The following is a 22,072-nucleotide window of genomic DNA, read 5'->3' on the forward strand; positions in this document are numbered from 1 at the left end:
AATCTTAATGTAAAATGAAACCTCTCTTGCAGCTCTGTTTTCGCTGGCAGCCACAAATGTGGTCGTATTCAGCTGGTCAAGGCACATAAACACTATAACCCAAATTCAAAACCTCTCAAAAAGCAACATAACATGGCCTGATCTAATGAAAACGTGAAAAGGATTACAAAGTCATTCTTAAGGCTTTAAATCTCTGTTGAATCACATTGGTCTAGTCAAAGTCTAGACTTAAATATGATTGAGCTTCTGTGGCGTGGCTTAAAAAAGTTACCCATTCATACGTAACCTTCAATGTGGCTGAATTTAAAAAAATATTGAATATTTTTATATTGAAAAGAGTGGGTCAAAAAAGACCCTAACCCGTAAATGCCTCCAAGGAGGGACACAACTTACGATGTCGGGGGGAAAAATAACTCCTTTTTTTTCTTCACATAGAACCAGGTTGTTTGAACAACTTTTTCCCCTTTAAAAAAAAAATAATAATTTGAAAATGCATATTATGCTTATTCATGTTTATCCTTGATGCAAAATGTAAGTAAGAAAACAATAAAAGTAACCATTAGGGGGCAAATATTATTTCACAAAACTATCAAATCTATTTTGGTTCAGATTAGTTCAGTTTATTCCAATCCAATAATAAGTCTATATTCAGATCTCTATATTTTTATTATGCAGTTCACGTTTTAGAGTTCATGTTTAGTTTAGTTTAGTTCAGCTCAAATATTTGATGTAGCCAGAAGACATATCAGTATTTTCTCAGACTTGAACACAGACAGGATGTTTATACCTTCTGAAAACTTACTTTGTTGTTCACAGTGAACAGTTTGTTTTTCTTTGTATGTTTAAAATCTTGCAAAGAATACTTTAAGCGTACCATCTTGTCTGGTCAACCCTACAAATAATCCCCTCAGCACCACGGAGGGTTAAAGTCCCTCCTCTGCTTTACTGTTTGACTGGTGACGAAGCCGCAGCTGCTGCCTGAAGGCAACTTTTCTTTTACACAGCTTGCAACAAAAGCTGTTGAGCACATGTAGCATTTCTCACAGACTGCAAAAATATGAGTATTGTTGCTAAATAATTGCAAATCAACAGCTTGCCTCTGTCTCTCTGTGGAGTCCAGGTGAGTAAAGTAAAGTCTAAGGTCATGCATGCTTTGCAAGCTAATACTAGTGAAATGATGTAATGGTAATTAATCATTCTTAACTGCTGCTAAGTTCATTTTTGTATTGTTCAGTAACTCACACAGATTTTAGTTTTTGATGTTATTCAAACACTTTTTGAGTCATTTTCACAGCTAATCGAGGAAGTACATAACTTTTTTTTTGCTTTTGAATAAAACTTTATTGAAACAAAACAGAGCGATTGTGTGAGGATGGTTTTGTTGCGGGAAAACAGAAACGTTGTTTTGCAAGATGAAACCTCTGTGACAACCCTGCTTCCCCTCAGCGATGGTTCGCCGTGTGGCGGTAATCGGAGCAGGCAGTTCGGGTCTGGCCTGCGTCAAAGTCTGCCTGGAGGAGGGCTTGGACCCGGTCTGCTTTGAAAGTAGTGATGACATTGGTGGCCTGTGGAAATTTAAGGTGGGACAGGTGGAGTAATTTTATTAGAACTTGTTAGTCAAGTTGCTACCCAAGAAAAACCTAAGGCTGTTTGGTAAACATAAATTTTCAAGTCAGGCATTTATTTTATCTCATTTTTTCTTTTTCTTTTAGTTAGTTTAGAGAATTGGGTTTAGGTTGATGTGTAGTTTTAGTTTTTGATTTGATTTTTGTCCTGTCTTACCAGAGGACCTTCTTTCACATGAATGTTTGGTTAAATTGATTCTGAAGGCATTCAGCTGCACTGAGTTTCACGGTTTAAAGGGAGTTAAATAGAAATGCAAACCTCTTATTTACAAAAACAAACACATTGAACTCAATTTCTTCCACTTCAGAATAATGAAGTCTTTTGTGTTTGTAAGTGTGTAACGTACAGTAATGGTCTTCTTTAAAGCTCCCATCTTTTTTTCTTTCTTTTTCTTTCTGGGCCTGCAGGAGTCTCCTGAACCAGATCGATCCAGCATCTACCGCTCTCTGGTGGTGAATACCTCCAAAGAGATGATGTGCTTCAGTGATTTCCCCATGCCTGATGACTATCCCAACTACATGCACAACTCCCTGCTGCTGCAGTACTTCAGGCTCTACGCTGAGCGTTTCCACCTGCTCCAACACATTCGCTTGCAGGTCCGTCCTGTTCCGTTGTTGCCTTTGAAAAGGCACTAGATCTCTACGTTAATGTTTGCGTTTCTGCACACACTTCAGACCACTGTGAGGAGCATTACACAAAGGTTAGACTTCTCAGTGTCTGGTCAGTGGGATGTAGTGACCACGAACAAAAACAATGAGGAAGAAAGACACATGTTTGATGCGGTTCTGGTGTGTTCAGGACATTACACCCGTCCGGTCTTACCCCTGTCTGATTTTCAAGGTATTAAGGTTACTTCAGTAAATTCACACTATCATAAAAAGCCTTTGCCATTGAGCTGTTATGTTTTCTCTCCAGGACACGAAACATTCCTTGGCAGGCTTCTTCACAGCTCAGAATATAAAGACGCAGATTCCTTCAGGGGTAAAAGGGTGGTGGTCGTTGGCTTTGGGAACTCCGGAGGGGATGTTGCAGTAGAGATTAGCAGATCCGCAGAAAAGGTGAGAGCAGGACAGACACAGGAGAACTGCCACGTTGTTGGAGAAGCTAAGAGAGACGACGACGACGTCTAACATTCTCCTCCCTCCTCAGACGTTTCTCAGCGTTCGGGACGGGTTCTGGGTGATTAGCAGAATGGCCCGTGGCGGCCTGCCCGTGGATATGGCGTTGATCTCCAGGTTCAACATCCTGCTGCTGCAGCTGCTCCCCAAGACGTTAATCAACTGGGCAGGAGAGAGAGCACTGAACCAGAAATATGACCATGAACTCTATGGTCTGAAGCCCAGACACAGGTATCAGTTTGACTCGATCGACTAGTTTTGACTGTTACTCAAAAGCAACAGGAGCTGAATTCAATGCAGACAAATTAGCAAAGCACGCAGCAAAAGCTTTTATACCAGCTGGAACTGCCTGAGTTCGGTTTTGAGGACCACTCTGGCACTAACGCTCCAATCGACAAGGTCAATCAAGCGATCATTCAGAACCAGACTGTTGGGTAATGTGGGAGCTGCACCAGATTATCCGGTCAATAGGTGAAAGGGCATCTCAAATGTCCCTCACAGTATAGCGTATAAGCTCAGCTGAAAAACAAAAAAACAAATCAAGGAAAAGGTAAAAACCTTACAGCAATACACAACATAAAGCAAGGTCAAGCACCAGACATGAAATCTGGGGGAAAAAGAAGAAAAACCCAAAGATTTAGAAAATACAGAAACGACTAAATAAAAATTTGGAGGCGCTATTGCACAGCAGCCTGCAAGTAATTGTCAATAAACATCTCTTTTGCAATTTATTTCACAGACTTTTGGACAAAAGGCCTCTGGTCAATGATGATCTTCCTGGTCGAATTCTCCAGGGCACTCTTGTCATGAAGCCCAACATACGAGCTTTCAAGGACTCAGGAGTTACATTCGAAGACGGGACAGTTGAAGACAACATTGACGCCGTGGTCTTTTGCACAGGATACAAAGGAATCTTCCCGTTCTTGCCCTCTGCTCTGTCTGAAGGGCCACACCGTGAGCTGACGCTGTACAAGTAAGTCAACGCGGAACACTTTACGAGAAAAGTTCAGTGTTTAAGGGACAGAGACGAGATACGTCACAGAACATGAGGTAAAGCGTGTGCTTTGTATCATGAAAGATTACTTAATTTATTTACTTTTATTTTTTCATAATTCAGAAGAGTGTTTCCTCCATCTCTGCAACAACCCACGCTGGCCATCATGGGTCTTTTCCAAGTAAGGGGACCAATCATGCCGATTGTGGAGATGCAGGTCCGCTGGGCTGTTAAGGTGTTTTCAGGTAAGACACAATATGTACACACACAGTGACTTACTAAAGTATTCGTAGCCCTTCTGGCACGTTAAGCCCACAAACTTCAGTGTATTTTAAAAATAATTATGTGTGACAGACCCACAAAAGGCAATTCCTAATTGTAAAATTGGTTTTCAGAATTTAAAAAAATAAAAATCTGAAAGTGTGTCATACATTTCCTCCACATGCATGTGTGGATTCTCCCTCCGTCTTCCTTCCACAGTCAACCTGTCGGAAAGTGCAAATGACTTGAGACTGGGGCAAAGTGTTCACCTTTCAACACATCAGCGACCTCAGATACAGCCAAGGCTGCAACAGAGGGCTTCAGTCAAATTCCGGTCATGTTAGAATGGTCTAGTCAAAGCCCTGAAATGAATGCAATTGAAAAATTCTGGCAGCACTTTTTTTGTGTCCTCAAATGTTTTCCATTCTCAGGTTGAGCTAATTTGTAAAGAGTTCAAAAACATCTATTATATTATTGATCTAAATTTTTAAAATAAATCTAAAAACAGTTCAAGAGTTCTGAATATCACTGCAAAACACTGTAAACTAATTTGGGGATGAAGAAGACGACTTGTTTAATGTCTCAGGTTTGACTCGTCTCCCATCGACGCAGAAAATGCTTGAAGTCCTTGAAGCTGATAGGAGGCTAAACATGCACAGGTAGCCGTCATTCTCACACTCAAAGTTGATTTTTACGCCAAAATAAGTTCACTTGCATTCCTTCTTGTGTTTTTTTAAGCTTCCCTAACCCACAACAAGCCGTTCTCCAAGTTGATTTCATCCACTACTTGGATTTCATGGCCGAGGAGGTGAGCAGCTCCTAACACTTTGTTGTTTCCGGCATCTAAGACACAGACAACCGAATACTAATAAGCTTTTCCTCACAGATTGGTGTTAAACCACATCTCTGGAGACTGCTCCTAACAGACCCAGTCCTCTGGGCGAAGATCTTCTTCGGTCCCTGCACTCCTTACCAGTATCGCCTCACTGGGCCTGGACAGTGGGCAGGAGCCAGACGAGCTGTCCTCACGCAGTGGGAGCGGGTTGCTGAGCCTTTCAGGAGCAGAGCGGCTCCAGAACCAGAGGTCCGGAGGTCTTTCCTCTGTTCTCCCTGGTTAACGGCGTGTGCAGGAACCATGGTTGTGGCTTTGCTTTTGTCACATAAGATTGTCCCATTAGTCCAACGTGCCACCCAGACGCTGAGGAGGAGTAAGAGTTTTCTGTGTGATTTATGGTTCCCTGACTAACCTCAAAGACTTGAAATAATCGTCACTTAGAAGAACTGATGTAGAGTCGCTGCACCAAAGAGACGTCACATGGAGTCAGAGATAATCTGGACATGGGTTTGTCTTGTTTTGTGTTTCTTTACCGAGAACATACGAATGTCAAGCTAAGATAATCAAGATAATCACTGACAAAAAAAAAATCACACCCTTGTAAAGTGATACTTATTTGTCTTAAATTTCCATTGTGTATGAAGATTTGTTGCTTTAAGTTATTAATTAACCAATATTGCCTCTTCGTAGCATACATCATTTTCTAGCAGAGAATAACCGTAAATGATTTCTTTGACAATGTGCAACATCACAACTGGAAAGCCCAGATAGCAAGGTTGTTGCAGTGTTGATGCAAATGCAGTTTAAATGTCCAGATAATGGCCTGGTAATATTTATCTTATGTGGCTCTTTAGACTCCAAATTACATCAATAACTTCTTCCAGTGTTTAACAAATCTGCAAAATTCACACAAAATCAAGATATCGCCACTTTTTTTTTTCAGATTTTACTGCAAATCTTCTCAAAATTGGTTGAAAACATTTAGTTTAAGTGACTGCAGCCTCCAATGATGTCACGTTATAGTCTGTAATTGATAAGGAAAGTAGTAAGAAGTCACATTTAATGTCATACATTTGCACAAATATAATTCCTTACAAACATTTCTAAATTGGCACCACAAAATCTGCAATTTTGACTGAAAAAAAAAAAACTAAAATAATCACAAAATCCGGGAAGAACAGCTATTTATTGATATTTTAACTATTTATTGGGTTTTATCAATACATTCTGGCATAACCGGCCCTTTAAGATCACTCAGGTTTTTGAATATGGCCCAAAACGGAAATGAGTTTGACACCCCGGCCCCATAAGGCTGAGGTTTCTGGGGACGAGTGTAAATACCAACACTCTTGTGGGTTCAGCTGCCGCCTGACTCTGACAGAAGACACCAGAGGTGGATCCCTCGAATGGACGGAAACTCAAACTGTGGAAGACGAATGGACACAAGGTAAGTATGGGGGCGGGAATCTCTGAATGTTTACGTCACAAAGCTCAGGCCAGGTTATCGTGAACGAACCATTTGACATCCATTTCAGAGTACGAGCATCTCTGAAGCGGCGGTTCTTAACCCTGGTCCTTGTTGTAGACGTTACCCTGCTTTAAGCACATACGAGTTCAATGCGTGGCTGATTAACAAGTGTCTGCTGAACTGCAGTCGTCTCAGTCAGATGTCTAATATCACCTAAAACACTCAGGGCAGGTTTGAGAAACACTGCTGCAAAAAGCACCTGCTAAATGCTCCTGATTGTACTCAGCTTGGGGTTAGAGCTGCCTGTCTCCCTTTCCCAGTAATCCTTTCTGTCATAATCAGAATTTAATATGCCGGCAATTTTATAGAGTTTTCCAGCTAACCATAAGGCAGAATTTTAAATGGCAATTGTTATTATTTTGAAGCTGTAATTTAATTATCTGTAAGACGTGCAGATCCAATCAGGAAACGATCTATGGATTATGAAAGCTGCAGATCTCTACCCTCCCTCTGACAAAACACGGTTGATTGATCTGTTTTTGTGCTTGATGACATTAAATCTGATCTTCAGGCAGCCCTGTCTGCATTTCTGCAAGCCGAAACACGACCAAGTGATTAAATAGGAGGACATGCAGCTTCTCTAAACCACTTTCTCCCAGGAGAGAAAAGGTAAGGTTGGTCACCTCCGTTAAACATTTAGCTTGTATATATATATTTTTTTTATTGAAAACTGAAGTCATACTAAGAGTAGGGATATTCTGAGTCCAAGATTAAAGGGATTAAGATGATTGCTATACAAAATTACTCTTCAAAGTGCAGCTTTATCAAGAGTTTATTTAAAATATATTCAATCTAACTATTATCTTAAACTGTTTAAATCTGTTTTTGGGGATGTGGGAGGTCAGTCAGTACTTTTCGCTGTGATTTTTAGTTTGTAATGCCAGGACTTTCAGTGTTTTTATGACAATGGTTTTATGCAGGAGTTTGAAATTAGTTCACAACATTCCTCTAGAAATATGTATCATTTTTGACAAAGACTGTGTGTTGCTTCAGTGGGACGGTGATTTTATTATGTAAGGAGAAAATTGACAGTTCATTGAAGCCACGTTTACTAAGAGGAGGACCCTGGTTGGAACTGAAAGCCACTTTAAGCTCAACGGTTTGTGGGTTTATTAACCTTTCAGGGAGAATATTTCCTCCAATGATTTTATTTTTTTTTTTTGCTTTTTTTGTTTGATTCTTTATTTTTAAGAGGCTGAGAATCACCTGTTGGATATTAAACACTTGGTTTTATTTATATGGTGTCATTTTCTAATCCAAAATGTGATTAGAAAAGGCAAAACTAAAACGTTCCATGCAGTGGCGGTTTCTGATAAAGGCAACCACCCAGGGCGTTATCTCATTAGAGGGCATGAAACAGCGCCCCACGACCTTTGTCCTCTACCGCCACCCAGGATGTGAGCGCTGTGGTAGCACCTAAGGTGTTAATTAACTTGTGGGGGGTGATTGATGGGAGGCGCCGGTGTGGTTGTTCGCCTGGGGCTCCTAACCGTTTCCATGTTACCAAATCACTTTCTAAGTTTTGCAAGATCAAAAGTGTGGTGTGACAATTTAATGACTGTCTGTAAACTCAGTGTGCCGTTTAAAAACCAGAGGCAGGATTTCTATAAATGTAGTTGTGTTTTCACTGCTGGTCACTTTCTCCCTCTTGTGGTCGAAAGGAAACAAGTGGTTGTTCTTTCCCGTCTTTTGATGTGTTGCTTATTTCCTTTTCAGCTTTCATAATGTGGATGGAAACAAATACAAATACTTTTTTTTTCATGACTTCATTAATTAAAGGGAGGGAGGATTAATCTCTTGTTGTTGTCGAACTCAAAAGCTGAATGTGAGAAAGTCATAAATTGGCAGGTGCACGAGATGACATTTTCACACGTCTCAATATTTTCTAATTTATGTATTTGATCCAAATCTTCCTTCCGACACTGCTTTGTGGTCTTTAATGACAAAACAGGACCAGCCAAGTCATTACAGCAACTGAACCTTCTGCACAGACAAATTAAAGGTACACAAACTATAATTCTGATTAGAAATCAGACCATGTTCCCTGACGTTTTTTTCTCTTCCTGTCTTGCTTCTCCTGCAGTTTAGTCTGCAGGTCAGGACTCCCTCTGCTGCGAGCATCGCTTCTTCCGTCATGGTCCAGAAGGTGGCAGCGACTTCCCTCCTCCTGCAGAACTCCCCAACAGCATGCACCACACCGAGGTCTTGCTCTACCTCCGTCTGTACGCTCAGACCTTCAGCCTGCTGCAACACATACATCTGCAGGTCGGTGAGCCAAAGGTTTGCAGAAATCAGAGTACCTAAGGTAAAAGCAGGTTGATTTTCATCAGGTTGACCTAAAAGGTTTATCTCAGACAAAGGTGGTCGGCTTGAGGCAGAGGCCGGACTTCGATGCGACAGGACAGTGGGACGTGGAGACGGAGACGGCAGACGGTCGGAGGCAGACGCATGTTTTTGACGCAGTTATGGTTTGCACCGGACATTACACGCAGCCACATCTGCCGCTCAGCAGCTTTCCAGGTAAAACCCTTCGTCAGCTGCTGTTAATTCAGCTTTGGGACGGCACTGATCATGTCCTTTTTCTTCCCTTTTTTTCTTCGTTCCATCTCAGGTATTGAGAGTTTCAAGGGGAGGTATTTCCACAGCTGGGAATACCGCAACGCCAAGGGTCTGGAGGGGAAGAGGGTGGTGGTGATTGGATTTGGAAACTGTGGCTGTGACATTGCTGTGGATATCAGTCGAGTTGCTGAGCGGGTAAAGCATACATGTGTATTTATGAGAAGTCTCACAAAGGGGGAAAAATACAAATAAAAAATCAAACCCTCCCACTGAGTGCTGCTCTGACATGCAGGTGTACCTGAGCACCAGGAGCGGAGCGTGGGTCGTCGGCCGTGTTGGACCAGGCGGCCTCCCGTTTGACACAACTTGGATTAGCCGCCTGGTCGTGACTCTGTCTTCGCTGTTTCCCACGTGGAGCGACTGAATGTTGGAGAGGAAGCTGAATGAATTCGTTGACCACAAGTTATACGGCCTCAAACCAAAACACAAGTATTATGAAACATTTTCATTCTAAATGCTCAAATCACTGCAAAAAAAAAAAAAAAACAGTGGCATGGATGATTTATGAGGAGTTCCTTCTTTTGTAAATCTTGGGACTGAGATTTTTACGCATTGGTTTCTCCCTGCATGTTGTACTGACTTACAGAAATATCTGACCTGGTGGTGGCGCTGCAGGACAGATGATTGCCTTGCGAGAAGCATCAGATTATGTTAAACATAATCATCATTTTACTTCAAGGTTCCAATCAATCAAATTTCCTTTGTATAGCACATTTCAGTAAGAAGGCATTTCAAAGTGCTTTACATCATAAAAACACAAAGTCATGCAACGTAGAATCAACAATAGAAACATTACATTTGTAATGCCATCGTTAAATTATTAATTGATTATACTTCAAAGGCAACTCTAATCAGGTGGGTTTTTAATCTAGATTTGAAGGCACTGTGTTTCAGCAGTTTAGCATTTTTCTGGAAGTTTCTTCCAGATTTGTGGTGCATAGAAGCTGAATGCTGTCTCCATGTTTGGTTCTGGTTCTGGGGATGCAGAGCAGAACCAGAAGACCTGAGGGGTCTTTAAGGTTGACACAGCAATAGCAGATCTTTAACGTGTTGTGGTGCTAAGCTGTTCAGTGGTGTGTAAAGTAACAACAGTATTTTAAAGTCTATTCTCTGAGCTACAGGGAGCCAGTGTAGGGACTTTAAAACTGGAGTGATGTGCTCTAACTTCCTGGTTTTAGTGAGAACGCGGGCGGCAACGTTCTGGATCAGCTGCAGCTGTCTGGCTTATTTGTTAGGCAGATCTGTGAAGACGCTGTTGCAGTAATCGACTAAACATGAACGCATGGATGAGTTTCTCTACATTGTGCCGTGACATATTCGTCCTCTAATCCGGGATATGTTCTTCAGGGGACAGAAAGCCGACTTTGTAACTGTCTTTATGTGGCTCTGAATGTTCAGAGCTGGGCACTTTTTATGGTTGTGTAAAGATTGCATACACACTTTGCTTTGTGTCAAATGGGATCCATAAATGCCTCCAAACATTTAACGTTTCTCCTCCAGCTTTTGGGCACAGATTCCTGTCATAAACGACGACCTTCCAGGTCGGATCATCTCCGGCCGTATCCAGGTGAAGCCCAACGTGAAGGAGTTCAGGGAGACCAGTGTGGTCTTTACTGACAGGAGCGTCATAGACGAGGTAGATATGTGTTTAAAAGGCCTGCATATATTTAATGTCGGCCAGGATTACAAACATTTTTTGTATTCTGCACTGTGGACATCTGAAGTCTCCAGGCAGTGCAGACAGGAAGCTGCAGAAACCAGTAGAGTCTTGCTTTCACAGAACATTATCGTAAACTTTAAAAATATCCAGATTCTGAAAGGCAAAGATGGTTTTAATACAGTTTTACTAGCGGCGTGCGTTACTGCGTTGTGACAGGTTTATATTGCGTGTATTCCAGGTGGATGTTGTGGTGTTTGCCACAGGGTACAACTACAGCTTCCCTTTCCTGCCCCCAGATCTTCAGGCTAAATCTGGCTACAGGCTGCGTCTCTACAAGCACGTGATCCCACCCACGCTTGCCCACCCAACTCTAGCGGTGGTGGGCTTCATCCACGGCTTAGGTGCCATCAACAGCATGGCGGAGATGCAGGCCCGCTGGGCGACAAGAGTGTTTAAAGGTAGACACATGAGTTGAATTTCCTGCAAGTTTTGTAACCACTATGTTTAAGAAAAAGTTATAGGTTTCTCTGGAACGTAAATGTTGCACACCTGGAAAGTGTTTTTTTTTTTGTGTGTGTTTTTTTTTTCACTTTCTTTCTATGTTTTGCCTGCAGGTTTAATATCCCTCCCAGCAGAGGACGTCATGGTGAAGGAAATTGAGACGGAAACGGCAACAATGAACCAGAAGTAACTCCTGCTAAATCGCACAGCTGTTCATACTGACTTATAGTTGGTGCTAAAACTGATAATTGCAATCAACATGAACTAATTGGACTGTCTCTCCGTCAGGTTTGTGTGCTCTGAGCGGAACCCCCTGCAGGTGGACGTCATACCCTATACGGACTCTCTGGCTGAGCAGGTGGGAGCAAAGCCAAACATACTGCAGCTCCTTTTCACAGAACCCGCGCTGGCGCTGCAGGTCGTTTTGGGTCCCTACACTTCGTACCAGTACCGCCTGAGTGGACCCGGGAAGTGGGCCGGAGCCCGTCAAGCCATCTTCGCACAGAAGCAGCGGATAGCTCGTCCTTTCAGAACCAGAGCGGTTTCAGAAGAACCAGGAAACGAGGCCTCTTCTAAGCTGAGCATCCTCCTGGCTTTTATCACAGGAGCTGCCCTGCTGTGCTACTTAATCTACAATTGGCACCTTCCTTTTTTTCACTCCGTAGCCCCCCATCTTTGATCAACATACGACGTGGTACAACGTCTTCCTCCACGTTTCGCCAGTAGTAACGTCCGACTATCGATCACGCAACTGGTGCAACGAGGGGAATAGCGTTTCCATAGCAGTTTTGCGAAATACATTTATTTGGATGCGGTCACCAACCCACCCCATTGTAGTGTAACTCGAAAAAGAAACATTTCTATTGAGCCAATTTAAGAGAATTTATCTTCAAAATTTCAATTTTATGGTTAATAATGGAGACGCAGCTAATGACGAGCTCCTTTGCCACCGTCAAACCATTAAGTAAATAATGAGTAAATAACCAAGCTTCAAGCTTTGGAGAGAAAGTTAACAGTTAAGTCTGAGTAGGAAGGTGATTTTTTTATTTTTTTATTTTTTTAAGGTATTTGCTGGCACACTAGATTGTGAGCTGCTTGAGTTAAAGCACTTCTGCATAATTACAAAGAAGGCTTAATGGAGACTTCCTCTAGAACAAGTAGTGGTGCAGCTAATTTAGATTTGGTGAATTGGTCGTTGACTTGGAGGTGATTAAAAAATGAATTATGTGTTTTATCGCATGAACACACATGATTTACCAGCATGTCTTTAAAGCATTGTCCACTGTGCAATACTTGAAGTAGCTGAAGCATTGCCAAGAACCAGGATTGTAATTATTAACAGTTTGTCAATTCAGTTATGCAGCAACAGTGGCGCTTGAGTCAAAGTGAATTGACATTTCTTTGAACATCATAAATTTGCTAAATCAGACTGCAAGGGATTTTTACACAATGCAGTTACTAACTAGTTGTATTTTTGTAAAGACAGTTTTGTGTGAGATACTCAATTTAAACCAATCTAACAATTTGCCAGATAAATACGAAACAAGAAAGAAATAGGGAAAGAAAAAAAGTACAATTAAAGCAAACCAGCTCTGATTTTTCTAAACTTTACTGTCAATGTGCTACACTTTCTCGTAGTCAAACAAAAACGTTAAAGATCAAATTTATAGTTTGGCTAAAGCCAGGAAGGGGATTCACTAAATGAGTGGAAGTGAAATGAGATTAAGATCAAACTTAATCTCATTTAAAACATCTAACGTTTTGCCCTGTTGGCAAAACGTTAGATGTGGCGTAAAACTTGCGCTGTAAATCACCCAATGACGTCACTGCATGACGGTGGCAGCATCATGCTGTGGCAATGCTGCTCTTTATGAGAGCCACTGAAGAGGGTCAGAGTTTATGGGAAAATGGGCGGAGCTAAGCCAGTGATGAAAGAAAGTCTGTAAGAAGCTGCAAAGTACTTGAGATCAAAAGGTTAACCTTCCAGAAGAACAACAACAGCACACTGTTTATTTATTTAAGACCAGATAATCATGTGGTAGAATGGCCTAGTTAAAGTCCATTCCTAGACCTAAATCTAACTGAGAATTGAGAACTAATGTCTACATGCCCTCCATCTCCAGTCTGACAGGACTGGAGCTATTCCGAAAAGAAATGAGGGCATTGAAAAAATATATGTGTTTCTATATTTTCGGTTTTGACTTTTGCTTTGTTTTGTTCTAGTTTGTCTAGTTTATATACTCTGGATCAACATTATTAGGCTACTTTTTAGATTCCTATTCTTCCAACCCAGAAGTGGAATTAGAGCAGAGGACACTTATGTTGCAACCCTGAACAGGAGCTCATAGTTGACATACTTTAGATCAACATTAGATTATTTTTCTTCTTCTTTGGTTTGTTGTTTTTGTTTGTATTTCCTTTTTATTCCTGTAAAGCACTTTGTATTGCCTTGTTGCTGAAAGTGTGCTATATAAATAAAATTACCTTACTTTACCTTACATTACAAAATATTGACTCAGAATACTGTTGAACAAACTTATTTCAGTTTTTCATCGCAACAAGAGTACTTGTTTGCTTAGCAATTGCTCAATGAGTATTTGAATAGATTTCAGGCCAAATGTGGAGTTGTATAAAGGTCTTTTTGTACAGAAAGTACAAACGTCTGTGCTTATTCTTTAGCTAAAACAAATAAAAATTAAACCAGGACAACACAAAGGTCAAACATTAAGACTGGGGCATGAGAATTATTGTCAGACAATAATGAACGATTAGAAAGACCTGGACTAAACGTAAAGTTGATGCTTTAATCATCAAGTACAGATACACAAGACAATTCATGATTGAATTATTTGCTACAGCTGAAGGTTTTGGACTCTTGCTTGTTGTTTTTCATTTTTAGTTTTAGCAGTTAAATATCTGAAACGCATATCAAAATGAAAATGTGAGCTCTTTATGAACACCAACCAACATGTATGTGATATTTTAATCTAAAGCTGGTAAATAGTCAAGAAGAAATTTTGATTGGTTGAATGTACCATTATTTCAAGTCAGTAAAACAGGACCAATAAATCAAACAGCATATTTTGAAACTTTTTCCATAAAAAATGTAGCTTTTGTCCTGTATTGCTGTACAGGACAAAAGGCTGTAATTTATTAAGGGTGTGGATAATATAACATATTACCCACACCCTTTTAGCTAATACTCAGTTGAAGCACCCTTTGATGCAACGTCAGATTATTTGCTCAGCTTTTTGGCATTACTCTGTCAAAAATATATTTAAAAAAATGTATTAAACAGTATTCATCGCAAGCAATTTAGCAGAAACATGAAGGTTTTGGATCAAAACATTTTTTATTTTTTTATTTTTTTTTGGTACTAATCATAAATTCTTCCACTGTGACAAAAACCTCGAATAAAACTAACTCCGGAGTAAGACACCACCACTCCTGTGTTTCTCCGTGCTTTTCTTTCAGTGACGTTCTGCGTGGCAAACCACCAAAGCAATCTGCAGTTGTATTTCAAGAAGCTTCCTCTCGCAGAGGAAGCTTCTTCTCAAACAAGGTTGTGGGAGTATTTTTTAAAACACGTAAAACCTCAAAACCGAGCGCGTCTAAGTCATAAAATATCCTCTTATCAATAACTCTCATCTTTTAAACGTTCGTCTTTTAGCTTCTATGTAATGTCTGCAAGCTATCTCTCCAGTTGGTGTTGTTGCCAGCAGCATGATTAATGATTGTTTAATGTAGCGGGTATTAAAGCGTTTCCCAGCCCAGGAAGTCTGTTTACTTTTCCTCCCAGTCTCTGTGAAGAAGCAAAGGTTCAGTCTGCAGACGAAGCTCCAGGTTGCGCTCCACCCACTGCATGCAGTTATATAAAACACCAAGAAAACGGGTTTCCTACTACTGAACCGAAAAGGTACGCCATTTAAGATCACTTTTTGGCACGTTTAGAGGAGAATGAATGTTGTTTTCTTGGAAATGAAAGCGCCAAGAATGAAGCTTCGGAGCAGCAGTTGTTTTGAATATGTCAGGGAGGGAGGAGCGTCACGCTTTGCCCTCTTCGACTAGATATAAAAATAATAATAATATAAAAAATTGTTTTTAATTTATTGGGGGACTCTTGAGTCGTTTAATCAAGTGTTGACGCGAGGTGTGTGTGTGTGTGTGTGTGTACGGCTTTGTAGGGTTTTTTTGTTGTTTTTTAAAACTTGAACTATGAGATAACGCAGAATTAAAATGCAGCTTCGTGACGTGCGTCTCTGCACGGATGCGTGTTGATGTTCTGCAGGGTAATACTGGTTTCTTTCTCCTCAACGATCCGCTCCGCAGAGCTGAAGCATGAGTCGTCGCGTGGCCGTGGTCGGAGCGGGAAGTTCGGGTCTGGCCTGCATGAAATGCTGCCTGGACGAGGGGCTGGAGCCCGTCTGCTTCGAGAGCAGTGATGACATAGGAGGTCTCTGGAGGTTTAAGGTCGGTGCAAGCATTTTGAAGCGAGGGTCACCTCGGTTAATCAGAATATCGAATACTTTTTGTGTGTGTGTGTGTGTGTGTGTGTGTGTGTGTGTGTGTGTGTGTGTGTGTGTGGAGGGGTGGTGAGTTCAGTACAGCAGGTTCATTACACATAATGCGGGATCCTTACCGAGGGTCGATTATTCTTTCTTGTAGTTAATGAAGCCCCAAAATTCAGATTTTTTTAGAGAATTAAAATATGATACAGGACAAAAAAAATCTTCAAGATCTGCCCCGTGAAGGGTAATTGGTGAGCTGTATATTCAGAGAGCCCTGTCCTAGCATATAACTGGAAAGTTCAGTGGAAGGAAAAACTGCACGAGCATTCCTTGTGATATTCCCAGTTTCTTGCAAAATTGTAAAGCAAAATCTGATCAATTATGTGTAAAATTTCAATTGGAAATCAATGTCCCAAGTGTCTGGAGGAAAAGGGGAAGTGGCAAAAAAAAAAATGAAGTGGGTGGGAGGAACAGTTTGGGCTTCCATGTCATTTTCACATTTTCTGAAAAATTTAAATTTGGGCTTACATTAGCAATAAGACAGAATGATGTAGATTATCAAAACTATATGCTTAAAGTTTAACTTTTTGGAGTGGAGATGCAGCTGTACTTTCACAGCATGGAGAGCTCAATGGACTTTGTTTAAGCCCCAGCTGTCTGTCGCTGCAGGAGAATCCAGAGCCCGACCGCGCCAGCATCTACAATTCACTGATCATCAACACCTCCAAGGAGATGATGTGCTATAGTGACTTCCCCATCCCTGCACACTTTCCGAACTTCATGCACAACTCTCTCATCTTGGACTACTTTCGGATGTACGCAGATCACTTCCAGCTCACCAAGCACATCCGCTTACACGTAAGGAAGTGACTGCCAACGTCAGGCTCCCGCCTCCGACGCGTTCGGTGGTCGACCTCCGTGGCCGACTGTCTCTGTCTTTCTGTTTCCCACAGACCCGAGTCGTGAACATAAAGAGGAGGTCCGATTTTTCCCGTTCGGGACAGTGGGATGTTGAAACGGAGAACAAGGACGGCAAAAAGGAGAAGCACATTTTTGATGCTGTAATGATCTGCATCGGACATCACTGCCACCCTCACCTGCCTCTCCATGACTTCCCCGGTAACGCCTCGGAAAAGTTTTACACCCCTTCAAACTTTTTCACATTTGTAGTGGCGACAACAAACTTGAGTGTACTTTTAGGTGGCGCACCAGCGTAATACTAGCATATTTGTGATGAGAAATGAAAAAGGAGATATGGGTTTTCTATTCTTTGTAGATGCGAAAATCTGAAAAGTGTGGTGTGCTTTTGTATTCACCCCATCCCCGTCCCTTTAAAAAAAAAAATCCTGATAAAACATGTCGAAATTTGTGTCTGTTCTGTAACAAAAGGTTTAAAAAGGAACAAGCAAAAAGGATAACTGTTCATGGCAGTGAACATATAAATAATCTTGTTTTTATCTAACACCTGGTGTTGTATGTTGAGCACAACTGCAAAACCTAGCAACCTTTGAAACAGCTTAGCTTATCATGTTGAGGGAACTCTTTACTGAACAGTAAAGTGGTTTATTATTAGCAACAACACCGAGCAATACTATAGTGTCTGCAACCTGCAAACACCTAGTTTTTATCTAACCCACCTCCCCTCTCACCTTTGCCCCCTTGCAGACACACTCACACCCATTCACTGCACCTTAAAACTGCTAGACGTTTGCAACGGGTCCACTACTCCTTATTTTCTCACTGCGTCAGGCCTTTGCTGCTATTGTTGCTTTCACACTTTATCATTCGCGTAAAAATGCCTACAAATGCAATTTCAACTCTCAGTACAAACTTGTTTTAATTTATCTTTTATATTCTCCTGAGTTTTGTCCCTTGTCATAGTTTCCTCATATATATATATATTATTGTTTCTATATCACAGAGGAGACCACTGCAATTTTGTATTTTCTAGCAGCATAATGACGAATAAAAATCTTCTGTTTTTGTCTCAGGCATCGAGACTTTCAAGGGAGAGTATTTCCACAGCAGAGACTACAAGACTCCAGAGCAGTGGAGAAACAAGAAGGTGGTGGTGATCGGAATAGGAAACTCCGGCGGAGACATTGCCGTCGAACTGAGCAGATTCGCCAAGCAGGTGGGACTGAAATCACCTCGGACCCTACTCGCGTCTTTAAGCCGAGATGAACTTTGTGGAGCTTTCGACTAAAGACCGTCACATCCATGAATGTTTTCACATTTTTGTCTTGACACAAGCATAGATTTAGTGTTTTTGCTTAGGATTTCAAATGGCAGAGCAACACCGAATAGTTTATGACGTGAAAGGAAAGTGATAGAAATTGTGTTTTTAGAAATCTTGCACACATTAAACTCTGAGTAGTTTTATGTGTGCACAAACTGTATTTTCCCTTTTGGTTTAAACTCTCAGTGGTATTTACATGAAGATTTCCTAAAAGTGGCAACTTTCCTTCAGGTTTACCTGAGCACTCGAAGGGGAGCCTGGATTCTGCACAGAGTTGGAGACAATGGAATACCGCTTGATTTGCTGTTAAACAGAATGACGAATCTTCTGCAACACATTCTTCCCTCTGACTATGTATCCTCCATTGTGGAGAACCAACTCAACAGCAGAGTGAACCACGCTCTGTACAGTCTAAAGCCCAAACACAGGTACTGGATGTTTGCAGATTCTACTACAACCTGCCAAAAAAAAAAAAAAAAAAAAAAAAAAACACAGAACCTTACCAATGCAACTGTCATTGAATTTGCCTTACTTCAGGTCTTATCAATAAAATCCTTATAATTCCTGCAGCTGTGTTGTGAATTTAGCCCCTTTGTGCCTCCTGTTTCTCAGGGTGTTCAGTCAACATCCTACTGTCAACGATGACCTTCCCAACCGCATCCTGTCCGGAACAGTTCAAGTAAAACCCAACATCCGTAGATTTCATGGCTCATCTGTCGAGTTTGACGATGGAAGCGTAGTGGACGATGTTGACCTTGTGGTGGGTTTAATTGTCTTTTTGTGCAAAAAAAAGTGGCAGCGCTGGGACAAGGACTGACAACCTCTCTTTGTGTCTTGAAGGTGTTTGCAACAGGTTACAAGTTTTCCTTTCCATTTCTGGCCTCTAATGTGGTTCCAGTGACTGATAACTACGCATCTCTGTACAAGTTTGTGTTTCCACCTGACCTGGACCGACCCACGCTGGCCATCATTGGACTGGTGCAACCACTGGGAGCCATCATGCCTATCAGTGAAATGCAGGCTCGATGGGCTACAAGGGTCTTCAAAGGTAAAGAAACAAAAAAAAAACATATTGACTACCTTTATTTGATGTAATTAGTTGGCTAAATGGGGAAGAGCAGGTGAAAGCCCCGCCCAGAATGGAAGGGGCGTGGCCTCACTGTAGAAGTCGTTACTAAGGGAGGAAAACTGTAAATTTGTTATTCTCTGCATCAGCAGGTGCTCAAAAGCTGAAGTACAAACTCTGTTGGAAGTTGTACTTTCAATGATGAGACAAGTCTGTTGTTAATTTTTGCTGCAAGGGAGAGAGCGAGAGCAAGACTTTCAGCAAATAATTGGGAGATTGAATTGAGCACGAGAAAGTTTCCTGATTTTCTTCCCTGCTGTCAGGAATCATGCTGGATTTTGGAAATATTGACAGGCTTTTGGCAATCCTAAGTTAAATTAAAAATGTATGTTTTCTTTGGAACACATTTGGGGAGGTTTTAGTAATGCTTGCTGCTCTTAACTGCACTTACAGTGCTAAAGACAAGCAAACAAAAATAATTTAGTAACCGCTTATTGCAGGAAGGCGAGAAAAACATATTAAAAATGCAGTTTTTATATCTTCTTACGTTATAGTTCTTATAGATAAATCATAAAAAGCTGCAATCAGTTCAGGGTTGCCAGAAATCTGCAAAAAATGTGCTACCAATGTATTTACTGCACATGTGTCTTTTCCAATGTCTTAATAAAATGTCTTTTTTTTTTTTTTTGCTTAGGCTGCATAAAGCTTCCCTCATTATCCACCATGCAAAGAGACATCCAGTGCAAGCAGGAAGCCATGGCCAAAAGGTAAAAGTTATCCAACGGTTGTTATTACCCTCTGTGCGTGTCATGTTGTTCACATGCTGAACTCGAGCCTTGCTATCAGGTACGTCACCAGTCAGAGACACACCATCCAGGTCGACTACATGGACTACATGGATGAGATTGCAAACCTGGTGGGAGTCCGACCCAGAGTCTCCAGGCTGCTGCTGACCGATCCCAGGCTGGGGTTGAACCTGCTGTTCGGCCCCTGTACCCCCTACCAGTATCGACTCAGGGGACCCGGAAAGTGGGCCGGCGCCCGCAAGGCCATCCTTACCCAGTGGGAGAGAGTCTTTCAGCCCTTGCAGACCAGGCCAGGCAAAGACCCCGAGCGACGGAGATCTCTGAAGTTGCCTCTGCTTCTGTCCGCAGCGGCGGTGGGATTGGCCGCCTACTACAACCGGAGCAGCCTCCCCGCGTTTCTGCAGGATCCTGCTGCCTTGCTGGACAGGGTGAAATCCTCCCTGCCCACACAATGACGCTAATGTCCATCCGTTCATCAATTATCTCTACCCGCTTGTCCTTGCAGGGTTGAAGCTCGTGTCATGACTGATTACATTTGCCTTTAATTGCGGTTTTAACTCATAAACTTTGTTGCATACCGTTTCACTACTGATCTTTTTAAATGGCTAAAACTAAAACTTTACAATACTTTATTCTCTCTTTGACCAAATAGAGCCTTTCTGTATACAGTTATCTTCCTGTAGTCCTTGGTTTAGATAATTTTATAAATCTGTTGCAACACCTACAGCCTCTGTTCTCAGGTTAAGGTTTGAAATGCCTCCATGCATCCATTTAAGGACAAATATAGTGTGTATTTTTAATTCTTACACTCTGAAACCCTCTTTTGAAATCATGTATGCAGTGCATCTAATAAATGTTGCATAAAAGTTTTTTCTTCTTCCTTTGTTCAAGTTTACAGACAGAAACATTTAGTCACATTACAGCCACGAACTCTAGTATACATTTAATTATTATGTTTTATGTGATGGAGCAACAAAAATAGTGAATAGTTGTGAAATGAAGGGCAATTGTGGGGCATCCATTCCCAGTTCAGATACTCGGATACAATACGGAGCTAAATTCAGGATATTTGAAAGAAAAAGAAAAGATTTTAGATTTTGTAAAAGACTTGAGACAAGGGGTTAGGTTTGCCTCCCAGTCTGACAACAACACTGAACATAGAGCTTGATCTACAACATGCTGCTTTAGATCAAAGTATTTCCATGTTTCACATGGCCCGAGGAAAGTACAGACCTTAAACTGATTAATCTGTTTTAGGACATAAATAGACTAAATTGCCATCTTTAAATGTCCCAAACGGGTACCGACGGCACAAAAGCTCTTGCAGCTGCAACGGCAGCAAAAAGGATTTCTGTGAGGGACTGACTCAGAACGCACGATAAAACATTTATATGAAAACATACAGACAAAATAGAGAAAAATCTCTTGATGTGCAAATGCACACCACACTTTTCAGACTTTTGTTTGTAAAAAATGTCGACAAGCAAGTATCATTTTCCTTCAACTTCTGAAATATAACTCACTTTGTGTTTGTCTGACACACAAAACCCTAATTTAATAAACTAAATACATAAAAACAGATTTTTATGTATTTAACGACAGACTGAGGTCGAACTGAGCTGAAAATGTTTAATAATCTCTGTCTGCATTTAAAGCCAAATGACTTTGTTCTCTGCTTCACAAACCTTTCCATGTAACTAGTCATCTTTTAACAGCTTTCTGGCAACTTTTCTCAAACCCTTTAATAAGTTACATTTCAGGAAAAGAAGATAAAAAGTGTTGTTTTTTTGTAACCACAAATTCTTTACTTAAATCACTTCTCATAAGCTTGCAATGGGATAAAATGCACTCAGTCTTTTTATTTATTTATTTATTTTTATTACAAAAGCCACTTCATCATCAGTGAAATAAACCAAACACTTTCTGAATGAGATGAGGGGCTGGAGCAACTGGGCAACCGTTTGCTTATTTCCAGTAGGCCTTTGATAAGGAGCCCAAAGTAGGTCAACGCCGAGCTTTTTATGATCATTGTTGACGTGTTTTGCTTGCGCATTAGCCTCTCGCAGTGACACAAAGACACAAACTTGTACAATGTCATACTGATATGGTACTACAATTATTATCAAAGGGACAAAATAGAAAATCAGCTTTTAAAACATTGATAAGCTCCGGTTTGAGCAATAAGTTATCCATGAACACCGTTTACACTGTGCTAAAGGTTCAGACTGTTTTGCATTCACACACAGACACTTTCCTTTGTCCACCCTCTCAAAGTGTTGCACACCAATATCTTAAAGAGACAGAAATATTT

General features: G+C 41.1%; 2 protein-coding genes and 1 pseudogene across 5 annotated transcripts; all 3 read left to right on the top strand.

Moving 5' to 3' along the window:
* Window positions 1–932: 932 nt before the first annotated feature.
* Window positions 933–5,879, top strand: LOC103137048 (dimethylaniline monooxygenase [N-oxide-forming] 5-like). Of its 3 annotated transcripts, XM_007550565.2 has the most exons (11): window positions 933–1,120; window positions 1,447–1,580; window positions 2,034–2,222; window positions 2,301–2,466; window positions 2,542–2,684; window positions 2,776–2,975; window positions 3,484–3,717; window positions 3,862–3,983; window positions 4,586–4,658; window positions 4,738–4,807; window positions 4,886–5,879. In XM_007550565.2, the coding sequence occupies exons 2-11, from the start codon at window positions 1,449–1,451 to the stop codon at window positions 5,243–5,245; spliced, it is 1,689 nt and encodes a 562-aa protein (XP_007550627.1). In that variant the 5' UTR covers window positions 933–1,120; window positions 1,447–1,448; the 3' UTR covers window positions 5,246–5,879. The 3 variants fall into 3 exon arrangements, with proteins under 3 accessions (XP_007550627.1, XP_007550628.1, XP_016526173.1); XM_007550566.2 differs by lacking the exon at window positions 933–1,120 and having other exon boundaries at window positions 1,373–1,580; XM_016670687.1 differs by lacking the exon at window positions 933–1,120 and having other exon boundaries at window positions 1,570–1,653.
* Window positions 5,880–7,193: 1,314 nt separating this feature from the next.
* On the top strand, window positions 7,194–12,183 carry LOC103137169 (dimethylaniline monooxygenase [N-oxide-forming] 5-like; annotated as a pseudogene).
* Window positions 12,184–14,731: 2,548 nt separating this feature from the next.
* Window positions 14,732–20,631, top strand: LOC103137049 (dimethylaniline monooxygenase [N-oxide-forming] 5-like). 2 transcript variants are annotated; one of them, XM_007550569.2, is made up of 10 exons: window positions 14,732–15,058; window positions 15,431–15,612; window positions 16,320–16,508; window positions 16,604–16,769; window positions 17,642–17,784; window positions 18,121–18,317; window positions 18,502–18,649; window positions 18,730–18,937; window positions 19,650–19,722; window positions 19,802–20,631. In XM_007550569.2, the coding sequence occupies exons 2-10, from the start codon at window positions 15,481–15,483 to the stop codon at window positions 20,214–20,216; spliced, it is 1,671 nt and encodes a 556-aa protein (XP_007550631.1). In that variant the 5' UTR covers window positions 14,732–15,058; window positions 15,431–15,480; the 3' UTR covers window positions 20,217–20,631. The 2 variants fall into 2 exon arrangements, with proteins under 2 accessions (XP_007550631.1, XP_007550630.1); XM_007550568.2 differs by having other exon boundaries at window positions 14,733–15,058; window positions 15,472–15,612.
* The last annotated feature ends 1,441 nt before the right edge of the window (window positions 20,632–22,072 follow it).

This window comes from Poecilia formosa, unplaced genomic scaffold (genome assembly GCF_000485575.1).
Source record: "Poecilia formosa unplaced genomic scaffold, Poecilia_formosa-5.1.2 Scaffold37, whole genome shotgun sequence".
NCBI classification, from domain to species: domain Eukaryota; kingdom Metazoa; phylum Chordata; class Actinopteri; order Cyprinodontiformes; family Poeciliidae; genus Poecilia; species Poecilia formosa.